The sequence below is a fragment of the Syzygium oleosum genome, unplaced genomic scaffold, assembly GCF_021117445.2.
Source record: "Syzygium oleosum isolate NSW1041296 unplaced genomic scaffold, Sole_v2.1 Sole_v2.40, whole genome shotgun sequence".
NCBI classification, from domain to species: Eukaryota; Viridiplantae; Streptophyta; class Magnoliopsida; order Myrtales; family Myrtaceae; genus Syzygium; species Syzygium oleosum.
Window position 1 is genome coordinate 1,812,501 of NW_026607524.1, and position 16,327 is coordinate 1,828,827.

Below are 16,327 nucleotides of genomic sequence, written 5' to 3' on the forward strand. Positions count from 1 at the left end.
TCATGATTTTGACCTTCGCATGTGACATAGCATGTGGCATCTTCTAACTAAATCTCTCAGTTCATTTAATTCAATAAGATGGGGTGTTGATTGAGCAGATAAAGGATTCAATAGTGTACACAGCAAATGATCAAATTAAATGGGCTTTAACTTTCAATTGTACTTGGCTATATTGTATGTAACTAGCTTTTCTACAACCAACAACCAGCTTATTGATAACACTTAATGGGATGCACCCCTTAAATGCCATTATGAATGGCAACATATTGCTTTAATTAAAGGGTTTTCTTTTACACGATGCTTCTCGACATCCAAGGGTTGGGGGAGGATCTTCTCGTGTATGCAGTTTTCCTCTCCTTCTTTTCTGCCATTGGGCTGGTTACATGACTCAAACGCATGGCCTTCTAGTTACAAGTGTGTAATATTACATTTGCACCAAGGCTTGCCGTCAAAACATAGCGTTAAAGAAACGGCAAGAAGAATCTTATTGACCTCTTAACTATTTTTCTCGACGAGGAATTATTTGCCGGCTGATATACTATTTTTGCAGGTGCTCATGTATGTGGGACCAGGTGTCCTACGGGAAGTAGTTGATAATGCAGAGTTGTACCCTATACGTGGACTGTTCACCTTTAAAGACTTTTTTGATGAAATAAATGCATATTATCATCGGACTTTAGGTTATGAGTTCGGTGTTTCGACGGGGTGGAAGTCCTTGAATCACTTGTACAATGTAAGTATTAGGATTTGATATTCTTCACTCTTCTTTCTGGTTTTTTATTTCCTTGCACATTTTGGGTGGTTACAACGGTCAGTTTCACAAATTCTCTGCCTGTGTTAAATGCGTAATCTTCCTTAACAATTTATCTGGTTAGTATTCATTTAGGTGTGACATCATTAGTGGATTCCTTTTCTGTTTTTGATTCTTATACAAACAATGGAAGTACCGTCTGTACCACTGCCCATATGGAAAGGTAAAGAAAGCGAATCCTCAATTTAAGTGCAGAGCTGTGGAGATTAGTCTCTTACCGTTATTGGTTCTCGTGTGTACCTACAGATTTGCTCTAATGCTTTCTCTTGACATCATTATTAAATCATGGTTCATCAAAATACGCCATCTTTTACCATTATTCAATGATATAGCATGCTTACTTATTTAAATCTGGATCATTTTGTAAGGGTTTACATGAATGATTATTTTGGTGGCCATCCTTTGACTGGTTCACATAATGGCTAAACAACAGATGTCTGCATAGCTGCAAAATAGTGTCTCACTTAGTTAAATTGGTGAGAATTTTTTTTGCCAAGAGGTCCTACTTCTTGTCTCATCAATAGCAGCTTCATGTGTCCTTTCTCACTTATCCCTCATAAGGTATCTCCTAAGCTGCCATCCGTGAAATGTTGCTGATGTGATAGAAGTGGATTTTATAAGACCACAAATGATAGCCATGGTGCATTGTGTTTGGCACATCCAATGTTGACCATACGGGATAAAGGAGAGATTTAGTAAAAATATTAGTTATAGGCAGAAGAAAAAGAATGTAGATAACCAAACAAACAATGACCAACTGATCAGAGAGACCTTGTTGCTGGCCTATCAGACTGAGATGCTGCTGATTTAATTTACTGTATCCAGAGTGTTCCAGTACAACTGGAACATAGTTTTGTTATTTTTTCACCAGAAGCAGTAAATTCATGCTCTACTAGAATATGCTTCTTCTGCTTTAGTGATGAATGCATATATTTTCTGTAATTAGTCCTGTTACTACATGTTTTGACCTTTGCATCATGTTTCCTTTGTTATGGATAACTTTACCTCTTTCTTTCTGCTGATTAAATTATCTCAGCTCCTTTGAGATGGGTTTTAGTAAGAGACATAATGGCACCTCTTATGATTATCATCCTTTTTCATAATAATTGAGCCTATACATTATTTTCACATTCTGAAACAATCTAGACTCTTTTGTCTCGAAAAGTTGCTTATGCCATTAAAAAGATGTGCAGATGAACTTTCTTTCAGTTTTGACTGATGTCTCTCCTTTACTATTTTGGTCAGGTTGTACCCGGAGAGTTGACTATTGTAACTGGGGTCCCTAATTCTGGGAAGAGTGAATGGATTGATGCTCTTTTATGCAATATAAATGAGAGTGTTGGCTGGAAATTTGCGCTTTGTTCAATGGAAAACAGGGTGAGATTTTATCACAATTTTGTTCAAGAATGTATAATTGTCAACTGTTCTTTCAACTTTGAACCAAAAGAAAAAAAAAAAAAACTGTTCTTTCAACATTACTCTGTTTGGGACGGCAAAATCATCCAAATATTCCGGATCCCAAGAATGAGTGACTAAGCCTAGCGCCATACCTTACATAGATTTCTGGAGATAACTGGAGATAATTTAATATAGCTCATCGCTTTGAAGGCTTGAGTATCCTCAGATCTTTGCTTGGTAATCTGTCAAATGTGCCTGAGTATGTTTAAATTTTCTATTGTAGGTTTTAGTGCTTCAGGAAGCATCATTGCATTAAGCTGTGCTATATTCATGTTTAAAAGATTCTTGTTGCACTTATATTAGTTCTTTTTCTGCAAGCTGCCCATTTATGCAGTACTCTTGATAGCTGCCAGTTTTACTAATCTGTAGGTTCGTGAGCACGCGAGGAAACTTTTAGAGAAACACGTCAAAAAGCCATTTTTTGATTCAAAGTAAGTTTAGGAACTCTTTCTGGCTATATTTGGCACACTAGCTTCATTTAATTTCCTGGTCTATCATCTGCCTGTAACATGGCCTATATCATGGTTGAACTTGTTTTTTCATTGTGTTTGGACAATGTGGATAAAGTTTTCTTTGTGAATACATGATAAACTGTGTGTGAGCCCGTTCAGCTTTGCTGTAGCTTTTGCTGCACTGGTTGTAGTACATCAGAAACTAAGCTCACTCCAATCCTATCATATCCTTCTTTAAAACCCAACATTTCTAGAAATTTGAGTTCACTCTCTAAGAAATCAATTTCCCCATGAGAACATGTATTTTCCATGTCTCGTTAATCTAATCATACAGAAAGCAACTAATAGGAGTACTTGCCAACACTCCACGGAAGAGTTCTTTTTTTTCTCACCATATTCTGGGAAAACTGTTATAGCTATGACATGCTCAGGATATCACTGGATACAAGGTTCAAAAGATGAAATAATTTAAAAGTTTACTGAATGGGTTGTGGATTGTTATCCTTGATTAGAAGATGGCGCAAGTCCACTGCCAGTCATTGACTAGTGAAACTCAAATGGTGAAATCCATGATCAATCATCAACCATAGATCTATGTTGTGCCTGCCTCTGTGTGTCCGTGCACACTCGCGAACTGCGCGCACGCACACATACAGAGGCAAATTACTGGCAGAAAAGTGACTACTCTGGCTGTTATTTCATTTTTTGTGCCACCACGACTTTGTCTGTAGATTAAGTTGCGATTGCAGGTTGTTTGCCGTAACCAATTTGTTGCCTCAACTTGATGTCTAAATTTGGCCTAGTAGACCAAATTGTAGCCTGATTGTTGATGGTGAAGTTGACATCAAGATGGTTAACTAGAAGGACGTGGACCCCAGGGCAAACCTTGTTTGCTCGTTTTTTTTATTTGTTTTCATTCGTTATTTTTTAATTTTGGCCCAACATGCTGCAACCTACCTAATCTTTTTTATCCCTTTGGAGAAAGATTCATTACACAGGCCATATCCTGGTATATCTAGTTCTACCCAATTAAGTTTTATTATTTAATAGACGTGAAAGCTGCAGTTGCGGAAGTTGCCAAAGTATCGACTAATTGTTTTTTGAGAAGCAACTCTCAATTGCTTCGCCTTTAATCATTTGTGAGCACATAACATTTTGTCAAATGCTCTATTAAAGTCGTTGAAGTTCTTTAAAATTGTTAGAACAATCTCACAAAATGTTGGTAGTTAGAGCAAATTTTTGGTGTATAGGGGTTTGTAGCGGGAATAGTTCCCGCAAGTTGTTCATATTTTCAATAAACTCGCCTCAGAAGAAAAAAGATGATATTGATAGCTTGATGATTGAGAACATTTCCACATTAAAGTCATTGGCAGTGACAAATAGAAAGTTTTAGCACCTCCAGAAGAGTTCTTGGAGGATGTAGTGGCACTACAGTCTCTACAGCCTTTGTAGGTGTTACTGCTGTTGCTGTTGTCATAATTATCTCATAAATAAGTATCTACAACAGTATTAGTGCCTCGATTGATCAGCCATGCTGGCCATCATGTAAGATTGTTATAACCACGGTATCTGTTGATTTGGCGCTATTGGTTCTCCTGATTGCGTGCTGTAGGTTCTGTTTCCGATCCCTTGTTAACTATGTAGGTTCTCACTTTTTATTAGGTTCAATTCTTCAGTAGTCATAATTGGGTTTTGAGTTACATGTTGTTTGCAAATAAGCATTTCTTGTCCCTCATAATTTGGACTGTTCAGTTTCGTTGCCTTATGCTGTCTTATTTGTGTAACTAATTGTCCTGTAGGAAATGGTATGTCTTAAGTCAATTGTCTCGAACTCTATTTAATATAATAATTGGTAACTCTTGGAAATTACAGATACGGAGAATCTGCTGAACGAATGGCTGTTGAAGACTTTGAGCGAGGGAAACGATGGTTGAGTGATACATTTTATCTCATAAGGTGAGAAATTCAAATCCTTTCTTTTTTGGTGATAAAGTAATGTACAACAAATTGAGTGTTAGCATATTTTAACTTAAGGGCGATGCAGTGCATTCAAAAAATTTCTACTATGTTATGGTTGTATATATATGGAGAATGGTGCATTTTAACCATTTCTTTTCCTAAGAAATATTGTGTGGGTATCAACAGCATGTCTGTCTTGCTTGGTAAATGAATTTGATTTGCGTATGGAGTTACTGCAGTTAAGGCATTTCCAGATTTCAGTATTCTCAGTGCTACTTGCAGTCCTCGCTGGCAGGATGCTGTTTTTGACATTGGCATAGTTTTTCTTCATATGTTAATAGGCTCCAGTTCACCATAGAGAATCTGTAATTTTGAAATGAAAGGGGGAAAAAAGGGACTTCAAAGTTCCCGCTTCTACCAGGGATACTCCACTGCTTGGGTTCCTAGATTTTCTTGTCATTGTCTTAGCTGCTGCTGTAATTGTCCTTTCACCTTTAGTTGTCATGCATGTACTGGTCATTTCTTTCGTATCAAGGAGGCACCAACTAATACAATGGAAATACTGCTCCACATATTGGCTCATTTTACCTTCCACATCCTTGTCATCTTACACTGTAGTTCATGGATGAGAGGTGGACAGAGATACCATCCTAACATCAACAATCCTTGATTATGGCTTATGGAAACAAATTTTTTCTCTTAACATTCAACATATTTTGGAAGTGTGAAGCTGTATGGGCTTATAAATTCTTGGGATTTACTCGTGTATGGTTCTTGATGTGAAGTTTCTTGTACCAGTAATTCTGCTGCTTGGTATCAACATAGTAGCTTGATCTGAGAGAACTTGCTTTTATGAAAAATCTTATTCCGACATGCTACAAGTCAAATTTCTGTAAAGTTACAACCCAATTGATTTGCTGTGTCAAGTATGTAAATTTTGTGCCCAATAAATTGATAGAGCATCGATGACTATAGTTGTCAAAGAAGAGAGTCAGGAGACATGAATTTTAATTCATGAATCATTAACATGATTTTCTGGCTAATGTAGCTGAATGAGAGTCTCTTTGTTAATATTAGGGCTTGACAACAGATGTTCGTGGAAGATTTCCTGATATATCTAACTTTAGTGTATGTAGACATTTGCAAATTAGTCATGATTTGTTGTAAATAAGAAGTTTGTTCTATCAATGTCAAATTTATTGATTTTGTGACAAGCTGAGGTCACTTGCAGTCAGAATAGTCTATAAGATCACTTGCAAATAGTAATTGTATTGTTTTGATGTTTGACTGAAGCAAATCTTAAGTTGGAATAGATATTGATGGATCCTGATAGTCTTAAATGTGTTAATGCTGCAGATTTTTCCTGGAAATGGAAAGTAAATAATATGTTTGGTTGTTCTGGCGATTGAACAGGTGTGAGGATGACTCACTTCCAAGTATAAAGTGGGTTCTTGATCTTGCCAAGTCTGCGGTGCTAAGACATGGGGTGCGAGGATTGGTAATTGATCCTTACAACGAGCTTGACCACCAGCGTCCTTCTAGCCAGTACGTCTTATGACTTATGACTTGATTTATCTTTGTTGTATGCAACTGCTCTAAATGTCCATGTCGGTCTGTCATGGACTGCTGCTGGCTGCATACCGTCTATCTGTTCGTATTCCTTGGTGTCTCTCTCACGAAGGAAAGGAACTGAAAAGACAGTGACGCAGTTCTGCGAAAGCAAAACCACTTGTGATAAAATCACCAATTTCGAAGATTATTTTGTACTAAAGTGGCAATTTCTTTTACCACATACCATTTGAGAGTATTTATGTTGGTTAATATCTTGATGTCATACATATGAATTGGTTGCAGGACTGAAACAGAGTATGTGAGTCAGATGCTTACATTGATCAGGCGTTTTGCTCAGCATCATTCCTGCCATGTGTGGTTTGTAGCGCATCCTAGACAGGTTGGTCTCTTTAGCCTCAGCATCGTTAATTATGTCTCTTCTGCAATTCTAAATTCACTCTGCAAAACAGTTGCACAACTGGGTCGGTGAGCCGCCCAACCTCTACGATATAAGTGGGAGTGCGCATTTTATAAACAAATGTGACAATGGGATAGTCATACATCGAAATCGGGATCCAGAGGCCGGACCTGTTGATCAAGTACAGGTAAAGTTGCTTTCTGCGCTGATTGATCATCGGCATTGGGACATTTCTGTGGGCCAACCTGTCTCGAATTCTTTTTATTCTTGTAGGTTTGTGTACGGAAAGTGAGGAACAAGGTTGCGGGGACCATCGGCGATGCCTTTTTAAATTACAACAGGTTAGTGTAAACCATTTGTCTTTTATAGCGTCCCATAGTCTGTTTTGCGGTGTTTTAAAAACCGAAGCACTGATGGTCAAGTGGCCAGGGGTGCTTCGGCCGTTGCAACTGGTTGAACAGCTTGTTTGATATCAGTGCAATAACTGTTTTTGGTGTCTATGCGGACATGTTCAGTATTGCCGATTGTCAGATGTTGAATACTTATGCCATATTTATGGGAGGGTATGCATAGCTCGGTGGTTTACGCGGGGCTGGGGGTCGCCAAGGATTCGTTGGTCCCTGGTTCAAGTCCATATCTGGCTTTATTCTTTCTTAAACAGACTTTACAGACAATGTACTTTATGACTCGACTTTATGTGCTCATCTGTGATGATCAACATAGAATTTTTTGTGCCATTGGTTTGAAGGTTGATCACACCCATGTCAAACACTTTTGACTGCTCATCAGTCGAGCCCGCTGGCTTGTGCATACAGGTTGTATGTCGGTGGTCTAATTGTCGCACATCTAATGAGCAGTTTTTCTAACCCTTTTCTTCTCTCAGGGTAACCGGTGAATTCATTGACATCGACGCCGAACCGAAGAAACAATAGGATCGTATTCTTTCGCTCGCGCCTGTACAGTTTGTGAGTCGACAGCAATCTGAGCTGGTTTTTTTGTAGTTTCCCTATTCCTTCTCTCCTCTGTTCTCACTGAACTGGGTTCCTCTAAGCGTTTTCTTCTTCTTGCTTTCTTAAATCTCTGAGGGGGTTGAACTTGTGAAGTGGTGGGGCACCGATTCTTGTTTGTTTTCTGAATGATAGCCCTCTTGTGGAACCTTTCAATGAATGTCCAACGCATATAGCTATCACCAAACGTGAATCATTCTGTCACACGGCTCTCGGTGGTTGTATGATCCCTCCGCTGTCCTGGTGTTCATGGCCAACAACCGATGACGACAGGAGTTGTACAGATAATTAATTAAATGAAGATTGATCAAGAACTTTGCTGTCTCCAGCTCGTTCAATGATTGACCGATTGAAGGAGGCCTCAATCATTCTGCAGAAATTAAATTGAAATCGCGTCCAATCGGAAGGTGCCACCCTCTTCGATTCGATTGCGCGGCGTATCCACCATGTGCACCGAAAGAACTTTCCTGATCAAGGGCGTGGAATTGCAAGTAGGACAGGCGGAGAGGGGAGGGGGGTGGTAAATTGGAAGAGAAAACTTAACTTGGGGCTAGAGAGAAATTCTTGGAAGTTTAGGCCCTTTGAAAACCAATTTCCAGATTTTGTGGATGGGATCTCTAACCTGTTGAAGAAAATCATCGAACTTCAGTGATATTTACATCTTTACCCGTCTTCACTTTCTTTTTGGAAAGCTCAATTGGAGCACTCTTTTTAACTTTTTCCTAGAAATTCTAAATGCTACCTCGGAATGATAGAAAGTCTGCATTTTAGCCCCTCGTTGCAAAAAAAAACATTAGTTTACTTCAATTTAGGCTGTCTATATCTAACAATAGGACCAATGCTTATTAATTAAAGATTAGGAGGCATGTGAAATGATTCCGTTATGGTTTGACTTCTGACCGTATGAATATTTGGTTTTGCAAATTAGGTTGGCTCCTTGGATTTTGTAATCTAAGGCAAGTCGTATGCGTATCATATATTAAATTGCTTCGATGGAATCTAGCAACCTCAAAAGAATATTCTCGAGGTAAGTCTTGTATTTTAATCTAGAAGTTCGACTTCAGACACATCATCTTCAATTGCGAAAGAAAATATGAATAATGCCAGATCTATCTAAGTGGGTATTAATTCGATTCGCTTAAATTACTATAATATGCAAGTTAAGACTTAAAATGATTTCCTAGGTTTTATGTTGAATTAAATTTTCCTAGGCTTTTTTCATTTTTCTCGTAAAAGTCTTGCAGGGAGATACTCCCTGCAGACAGGAGATGACACCTTTGACACCTGCTCTTTTTTAACTTTAATTTTTTTTTGTTTGTGCCTTTTTTTCCCTCGTTACAGTATAATAATGTGCTTAAAATCGTTGTAGGGTCAACTCAACGTTGTGGGACTTATATCTACGCTGTCTGATTTGTCTCCAAGCTGTCAGTATTAGTTAAATCTTTATTGTTTTATTTCATGTGATGCGATGCTTACAAGTTTGTCGACCCAAACGGGAATATTTCATTTTTTAAAAGGTAAATACAACGAAAAAAATCTAAATTAATACACCTACTTATGATAAATTTATCTTCCATTAAATTAAATTAGTACCATAAAAAATCACTAATTGATACATTTGTGATAAATAAAGAACAAAATTGGTACATCCGTCAATTGACATATGTCATTCAACTCAGCATTTAACACTAAAATTTAACGAAAATAAATAGAGGATAAATTTTTTCACAAGTGTACAAATTATTTTGGGTAAATTTATCATACGTATATTAATTATGAGTTTTTCATTATATTAACAATTTTTTAAAATAAAAAATTTAATATGGCTCACTGAATTTGTTTAAGGAAAAGGTGACCATCTAAAATTGCGTGAAAGGTAATGAGATTTGTCTTTAATGAGATAAAGATTTACTCTTTTTTTTTCTCTCTCTCTCTCTATCTGTGGCTACTTTTTCAATGAGAATAGTGTTTCGTGTGAGTGTAGTACAAAACAATTACCGAGGCTGCCGTTCAAAATTTTTCAAATGACAATATGAAAAGACATCGGTTATATTGTCCAAACAGGGCTGCAATTGGCTGTTAAATAGTACTCATATTGGCAGCACCGTGTGTTCAAATAATTTTCAGCAATATGCCAATATCAGAAACTTGCTTAATCAAATTTTTCCTAAATGAGTCCCACAATCATGTAGGTATTCTCTTGATGTAAATGTCTTCAGCAGAAAAGTATTTTCATTGATTCTTGACGGGAATTTGTCATTTGGCTAGACAGGAAATCTTGATATGCTTTTAAGAGAAGGTTTAATACCATGAAAAACCTCAAACTGATATATCTGTAATAAATTTACCTCAAACTAATTTTTTAACCAACAAAAACTCTAAACTGATGCATCTATGAGAAATTTACCTTTCGTTAGTTTCCGTTAAATTTTACAGTCAAATTGCTTAGTTGGATGATACGTGGTAGTCGACAGGTATTCCAGTTTAGGGTTTTACCCCTTTGTTTGTTACAGATTTACCAATTTGTGATTTTTCATGGTATTAATCCAATTTAATGGAGAGTAAATTTATCACAAATGTATCGGTTTAAGAGTTTTTTGTGATTAAAAAATTAGTTTGTGGTAAATTTGCCACAGATGTATCAGTTTGTGATTTTGGTGGTCAAAAAATTAGTTCGGAATAACTTTATCACAAGTGTGAGAGTTTATGATTTTTTGTGGCATTAACCCTTAAGATAATAGACATTGGAATTGCCTGCTAAAGACTTGAGATTGATTGTTAGGACACAAATTGGCAGTAGGTGACTAGGTTCGACCTTTGAGAAATGGGGGTAGGCATCTAGGGACTCGAGTCTGACTATCAAGTGGTCAGTCCTGGTTAGGTCTGATTGTTGGCAACTAGAAATTGGCAGATGGGAAGCCGGTTTGATTGGCAATGACCTAGGTCAAGTCACCGTAAACTCATTAATCCATTCCATTAAGTACATCTGATTCTATCATAGAATAGGATAATGATGTAGTTTTAAATATTTAAATTATCGTATCACATTACAAAAGTGATCCTCCAATCTTTGAGAGCTAAGTGGGCTAAAAAATAGCAGAAATTGTTCATGTACATGCGTAGGAACTTAATAAACGCTTGGGATCTTTTCTATAAATATGAACTATCTATTATTAACTATTCATAATGAATATGGATTCATATGACTTGAATATTGAATCTAGAAAAGTAGAATTTCCAATAAATACTGGATATTAGAGAAGCTACGTAAACATCATGATGCAGAATCTTGGTATGTTTCTCAATTATATGTTTATCAATACTTAACATATACAAAATGACCGGATATCTTAATATTAATTAGATAATAAGAAATAAGATTCTCTTTTTCATTTTTGAGTTAATCAAATGACATTTTTTTCATTTTTTTTACTAATTGATTTCTATACTTTTTATATTATCACAACTATTTTTTTAACATAATTCAACCTTAACTCTTAATATGTAATAATAGGTCGCAAGGCCCCTATTAATAGCAACTTTGGAGGGGCTAGAGCCGAAGACTTCAGCAATAACCTTGGATCCAAAATCTCAATAGTCAAGGCAAACCTGTTAAGCCGAAAGAAAAAGGAGGTAATGGAAGATAATTTTTTTTTGTCGGATCAAATGCAACGTCAAAAATTACTAATCCTCCTTGTTTCTCAATAGTATAAAGTTCGGAATTGTAGTACGATGAATTTGAGATGGCTAAACTAAATTAGTACGAAGCAAGAACTCAACAAATCGTAACATATCTCGACCCCCACTCCAAACTCGGGATGGATATTAAATAGAATCTCAATGCCCTCCAAATCACGCACATGGAGATCCGAAAACCACCTAAAACTTTATCCTTTTTTTTTTATCGTTCGAATTCTTTAGATAAGTGAATGTATCAACAAAATAACTTAAACGAATAGTAACACAAACACTCAGAACTTTCATATGCCCACTGAATAAACCTCAAACTCGTTCCAAACCTCTAGGAATCAGGATACTGTAAAATTAAAACCTAAAATTATCCGGCAACTCGATTACAACTACAGAGGGTTTGAATGGATTAGGGTCCCGATTCAACTCGACTTTTATCACGAGAGATCGAAGGCGCTAGTTAAGCAACTAAAGAAGAGAAATTTTACGTTTTCCGATGTACTGATGTTCCATCAATATGGTGTGGGTCCATGACATGATTGTTCTCACGCTTTGCTTGCTTTTGCTGGCCTCCAGGCTAGCAAAAGCAAAGACAAAACAACGTAGGAAGAGGAGGGGGGACAGAGAGAGAGACAGAGAGAGAATCCCAAGCAAAGCCCCAACGGCTCCTACGAACGTGAGGTGGATCCAGGTATGTGACCGTTGCTTAGGGTTTATTCCCTTGTCCCTTTCTCTTTCTCCGCACCGTTCTTGAACTTCCTCTTCCTATATAATCTATAACTGCCAATCTCCGGACAAGAAGCCCCAACACATCCCCACACAGAAGAGAGAGAGAGAGGAGAGTGTTCTTCTGTTCCCTCTCTTCCGTTGGAGCTTTCAACTTTGTGGTCACCCTTTTGAGTTTGAGGTTTCAAGAATTCATCATCCGCCATGACTGTTGAGCATGTAGCTGCTACCCAGATGGCCGCTGATGTTGTGGCCCCTCAGGATGAGGCCAAGAAGGTGGTGGAGGAGACCAAGGAGGTGATCGATCAATGCCACCAGGCGGCGAGGGTGCCGGAGGACGAGGCCGCGGCCGAGCCCAAGGCCGTCGAGAAGAGCTCTTCGTACCGGGAGGAGAGCTATTTCCTCTCTGACCTCAAGGAGTGCGAGAGGAAGGCCCTGAGCGAGCTCCGGTCCAAGCTCGAGGACGCCATCCTCGGGAACGCTCTCTTCGAGAAGCCCGAGGAGAAGAAGAAGAGCAAGAAGGAGGAGGCGCCCTGCGATGAGAATGCCGAGAAGGAAAAGGAGGCCGAGAAAGCGCCCTGCGATGAAGAGGCCGAGAAGGAGGAGGGCGGCGGCGACGGCGAGGAGGCGAAACAGGAGGAGGAGAAGAAAGAAGAGGAGGAGGGAAAATGTGTCGAGGTGGACAGGGAGATCGCTCTCTGGGGAGTCCCGCTCCTTCCGAGCAAAGGTGCGGAGGAGACCAATGTGGTCCTGTTGAAGTTCTTGAGGGCCAGAGAGTTCAAGGTGAATGAGGCCTTCGAGATGCTCAAGAAGACCCTCCGGTGGAGGAAGGAGTCCGGCGCGGATGCGGCCCTCGGCGAGGGGTTCGACCCCGAGTTGAGCTCGGCCGCGTACTGGGACGGGAGCGACCGCGAAGGGCACCCCGTGTGCTACAACGTCTACGGGGTGTTCAGGGATGAGGGGCTCTACCGGAAGGCGTTCGGGACCGAGGAGAACCGCGACCGGTTCTTGAGATGGAGGGTCCAGCTGATGGAGCAGGGCATCAAGAAGCTCGACATGAAGCCCGGCGGCGTCTCCTCGATGCTCCAGATCAACGATCTGAAGAACTCACCTGGGCCGACGAAGAAGGATCTCCGGATCACAACCCAGCGCGCCATCGACCTCTTGCAGGACAATTATCCGGAGCTCGTGGCGAGGAATGTAAGTTTTCCCTATCTTTCCACCTGCTCATAGGCCTCTTTCTATCTGGAATTCGTGTCGAGATGTGTAATGTGTTTCATGTTGTGGCAGATATTCATACATGTTCCGTTCTGGTACTATGCACTCAATGCCCTCGTCTCCCCTTTCCTAACCCAAAGAACCAAGAGCAAATTCGTCGTCGCTCGCCCTGGCAAGGTCACCAAAACCTTGCTCAAGTAAGTATTTCTGTCCACCCATACCAATTTGAATGACATTTCATAAGAGAATTAATTACCTGAGTGTGTGCCTAAAATGTTTTTCTGATTGTTTCAAAAGAAGCTGAGATCCTAATCCTAAAAGCTCGAAATCACGTACAAGACCTTTGATTCCATAACCTTTGATTCTATAAGAAACTGGAATCATATAGAACCTGTGCTTCTGTCTCCAGGTACATCCCGGCTGCGGAGTTACCGGTTCAGTACGGCGGATTCAAGAGAGAGAAGGATTTCGAGTTCTCGAGCGAGGATGGTTCCGTGTCTGAGCTCACCGTTAAAGCTGGATCGACCGAAACCATCGAGCTACCGATCGAAGAGGTAATCTTTGCCTCTTGTTCTAATGATTTTACATGTTCTTCTTGTCGGCAAGTCAAATCTACCAAAAACAACTCCTCATTTTATCAGAGTGCCGCTCATTAATGAGTTGACTGATATGCAACAGACGGGAAGCACATTGCTTTGGGACCTCACAGTGATGGGCTGGGAGGTGAGCTACAAGGAAGAGTTCGTGCCTAGTGATGAGGGGTCATACACAGTAATTGTTCGGAAGGGAAAGAAGATGGCACCGAACCAAGGACCAATCCGCAACACTTTCCGGAACAACGAGCCCGGGAAGGTCGTTCTCACAATCGAGAACGTTTCAACCAAGAAGAAGAGGATTCTGTACCGGTACAAGAACAAGAAATGCTCCAGCTTCTGAGGTTGGCAAGACTAGGTGGTGATGATTGTCACATGTTTTGGTTTCAAAGAGAATTTGTTATGTACTTAATTTTTTGGTTTGGAATTTGATGAGGGGAGTGATTCCTACAGTGAGATTAGAGAACAAAAGAGGTGGTCCTTTAAAGCTTTTTTGATTTCTTGGTTCTTTTATAGTTGCCAGATTCAAGTTTGCAATTATTGGTGGGTGTCTATAGTGCTATTGAAGTTTCCATTCTTTTGCAAGACTGAAATAATCTTGACTTTATATTTTTCTTGAAGATGAAGATCACATATTTGACATCTTTGGATAAATTCCAGCCTGTTTGTTGTAGTCATCATCCTATGAACTCCTAATTCTTTTTCTTGGTCCTCGGTGCTAATTAGACACTTGTACCAATGCCAGCCACCGTGCGACCTACACCAAGTCGGACGACGGTTCGTCCGGCAACCCATGCCGCGAGCTTTGGTGAGGCCAGCAGCCTTGGTCTCGGTGAGGGTCATGACGGGGGAGGGTGTAAACCTTGCCTAGTACAGTGGTGACCGGAGTATCTTGTTCATCGCTTTTATTTCGTCTAGAGCTGAAACGCAACCTATGATTGACATTTGCTGATGGTGTGCAGTGTCAAAAGAAGCTCTTTGTTCAAAACATGACCAGTAAGGGAGGACTAAGTAATCCGAACCGTATGACCGTCGTTACCCGGTTAGATCACTCGATCCATGATAGACTAAGTCGATACACGAATTTGTGGCTCCATTGATGGTGTATATGAACAAAGAAGAACAATCAGTTCAGGAAGCGAGCGTTGGCCTTTTCAGCATCGTATAGGGTTATTCTGTCGAAAAAACCTCACTACCAGCTTAAATTAAGAGAACTTATGTAAGTAAAGTTATGTTCAACGAGAGTGGTATGGAAAACTAATGTCGTAAATGATAAAATTCGCCAAAAATCTCAGTGAACAAATCATGTTTAAGAGGATGCAAAGGTTATCTGCTTTACCATCCATTAGATTCAATTGGGGAACCGATTGAACCGGTTCCTTGGTGAAATGGGTTAATTTCCGAGTAGAATCAATTTCGAACCATCTCCATGTCTTATGATAATTACACTGGAAGTCCTAAAACTTATCAAAAAAGTGCAATTAAGTCCTAAAACTTTAAAAAAGTGAAATGAAATCCCGAAAACTAACATTAGAGACAATTAGATATTTCAAAACATAGCCCACTAAAGCCCAACCAGAACGAGCAAAACCCTAAAAATCTATTCCTTCTTTTCATCGCACACTCTCTCCTCTCCATCTCATCTCATGCCAGGCGAATTACATTTTGTCCCTCGGATTTTGGCATTTGTTTGTAAACTACACCTTGACATTTCAATTTTAGCAATTTCCCCGGTGAAGTCTTGAAATCGGTTGCAAATGCCTCTCCTGGCGTTTTGAATACGATCATTTTTAAGTTGGTGCTCCTTGTATGTGCTTGTCACGTGACTAATTCGCTCTCTTATCCAACACCAAGTCAGATGACGTGCAACCAATGCTAGCCACCGTGCAACCAACACCAAGTCAGGCGACGGCTTGGCAATTCATGCCTGTCTTTGGCGACGGGAGCATTTCGTTACCAACTTTGTAATTGCCATCGTCTGTGTTCCGCCAAGAGCTGAAACACATGGTCTCTGATTAGGCATGGCGACTGCGCGAGTCATCTTGATTGCAATGACAAATGCCACCTCTCGCTTGCTGTCTAGGATGCCATTTTCACTTCAGCAAGGTTGTCATAGTAGTCTCTCTCTCTCTCTCTCTCTCTCTCTCTCTCTCTCTCTCTCTCTCTCTCTCTCTCTCTCTGGGCAGAAGATAGGGAAGCTGGCCTCGCATGAGCGCAGCGTGCGTCACCGGACTGTCATTGGACTTGGCATGGGTCACTGGTTTTACGAAAGTTCAAGAACCGATGATACTTTATTTTTGGATGAGGAAACATTCTTTGAATACAGCGACGAATGCTGGCTTTGCTCATTCAACCTTAACTGGGTATTCGACATTGCTAATGGAGTGCGTACTCAGAAGAACTTCCTTGTTCAAACTTCAAAGCATGACTCTTACAATGTTTAA

At 39.8% G+C, this 16,327-nt stretch overlaps 2 protein-coding genes across 2 annotated transcripts in view; both read left to right on the forward strand.

The window, feature by feature from the left end:
* Positions 1 to 7,843, forward strand: part of LOC115692145 (twinkle homolog protein, chloroplastic/mitochondrial) — a 14,608-nt gene extending 6,765 nt beyond the window's left edge. Inside the window, exons 13-21 of the mRNA XM_030618907.2 lie at positions 551 to 733; positions 2,057 to 2,188; positions 2,639 to 2,700; positions 4,594 to 4,677; positions 6,094 to 6,225; positions 6,535 to 6,631; positions 6,702 to 6,836; positions 6,923 to 6,990; positions 7,533 to 7,843. Coding sequence (XP_030474767.2) covers positions 551 to 733; positions 2,057 to 2,188; positions 2,639 to 2,700; positions 4,594 to 4,677; positions 6,094 to 6,225; positions 6,535 to 6,631; positions 6,702 to 6,836; positions 6,923 to 6,990; positions 7,533 to 7,581 — 942 coding nt within the window. The 3' untranslated portion in view covers positions 7,582 to 7,843. The remainder of the gene's footprint in view (positions 1 to 550; positions 734 to 2,056; positions 2,189 to 2,638; positions 2,701 to 4,593; positions 4,678 to 6,093; positions 6,226 to 6,534; positions 6,632 to 6,701; positions 6,837 to 6,922; positions 6,991 to 7,532) is intronic.
* Positions 7,844 to 12,007: 4,164 nt separating this feature from the next.
* Positions 12,008 to 14,503, forward strand: LOC115692147 (patellin-4). The gene is made up of 4 exons (XM_030618910.2): positions 12,008 to 13,272; positions 13,363 to 13,487; positions 13,700 to 13,844; positions 13,969 to 14,503. Exons 1-4 carry the CDS (start codon positions 12,277 to 12,279, stop codon positions 14,224 to 14,226), a joined length of 1,524 nt encoding a protein of 507 aa, XP_030474770.1. The 5' UTR covers positions 12,008 to 12,276; the 3' UTR covers positions 14,227 to 14,503.
* The last annotated feature ends 1,824 nt before the right edge of the window (positions 14,504 to 16,327 follow it).

Bases quoted from the DNA above. Each gene is read 5' to 3' on its own strand.
- LOC115692147 (XM_030618910.2), top strand. From the start codon at position 12,277: ATGACTGTTGAGCATGTAGCTGCTACCCAGATGGCCGCTGATGTTGTG. The intron at 13,273-13,362 runs GTAAGTTTTCCC...ATGTTGTGGCAG, and splicing joins CGGAGCTCGTGGCGAGGAAT to ATATTCATACATGTTCCGTT. The intron at 13,488-13,699 runs GTAAGTATTTCT...TTCTGTCTCCAG, and splicing joins GTCACCAAAACCTTGCTCAA to GTACATCCCGGCTGCGGAGT.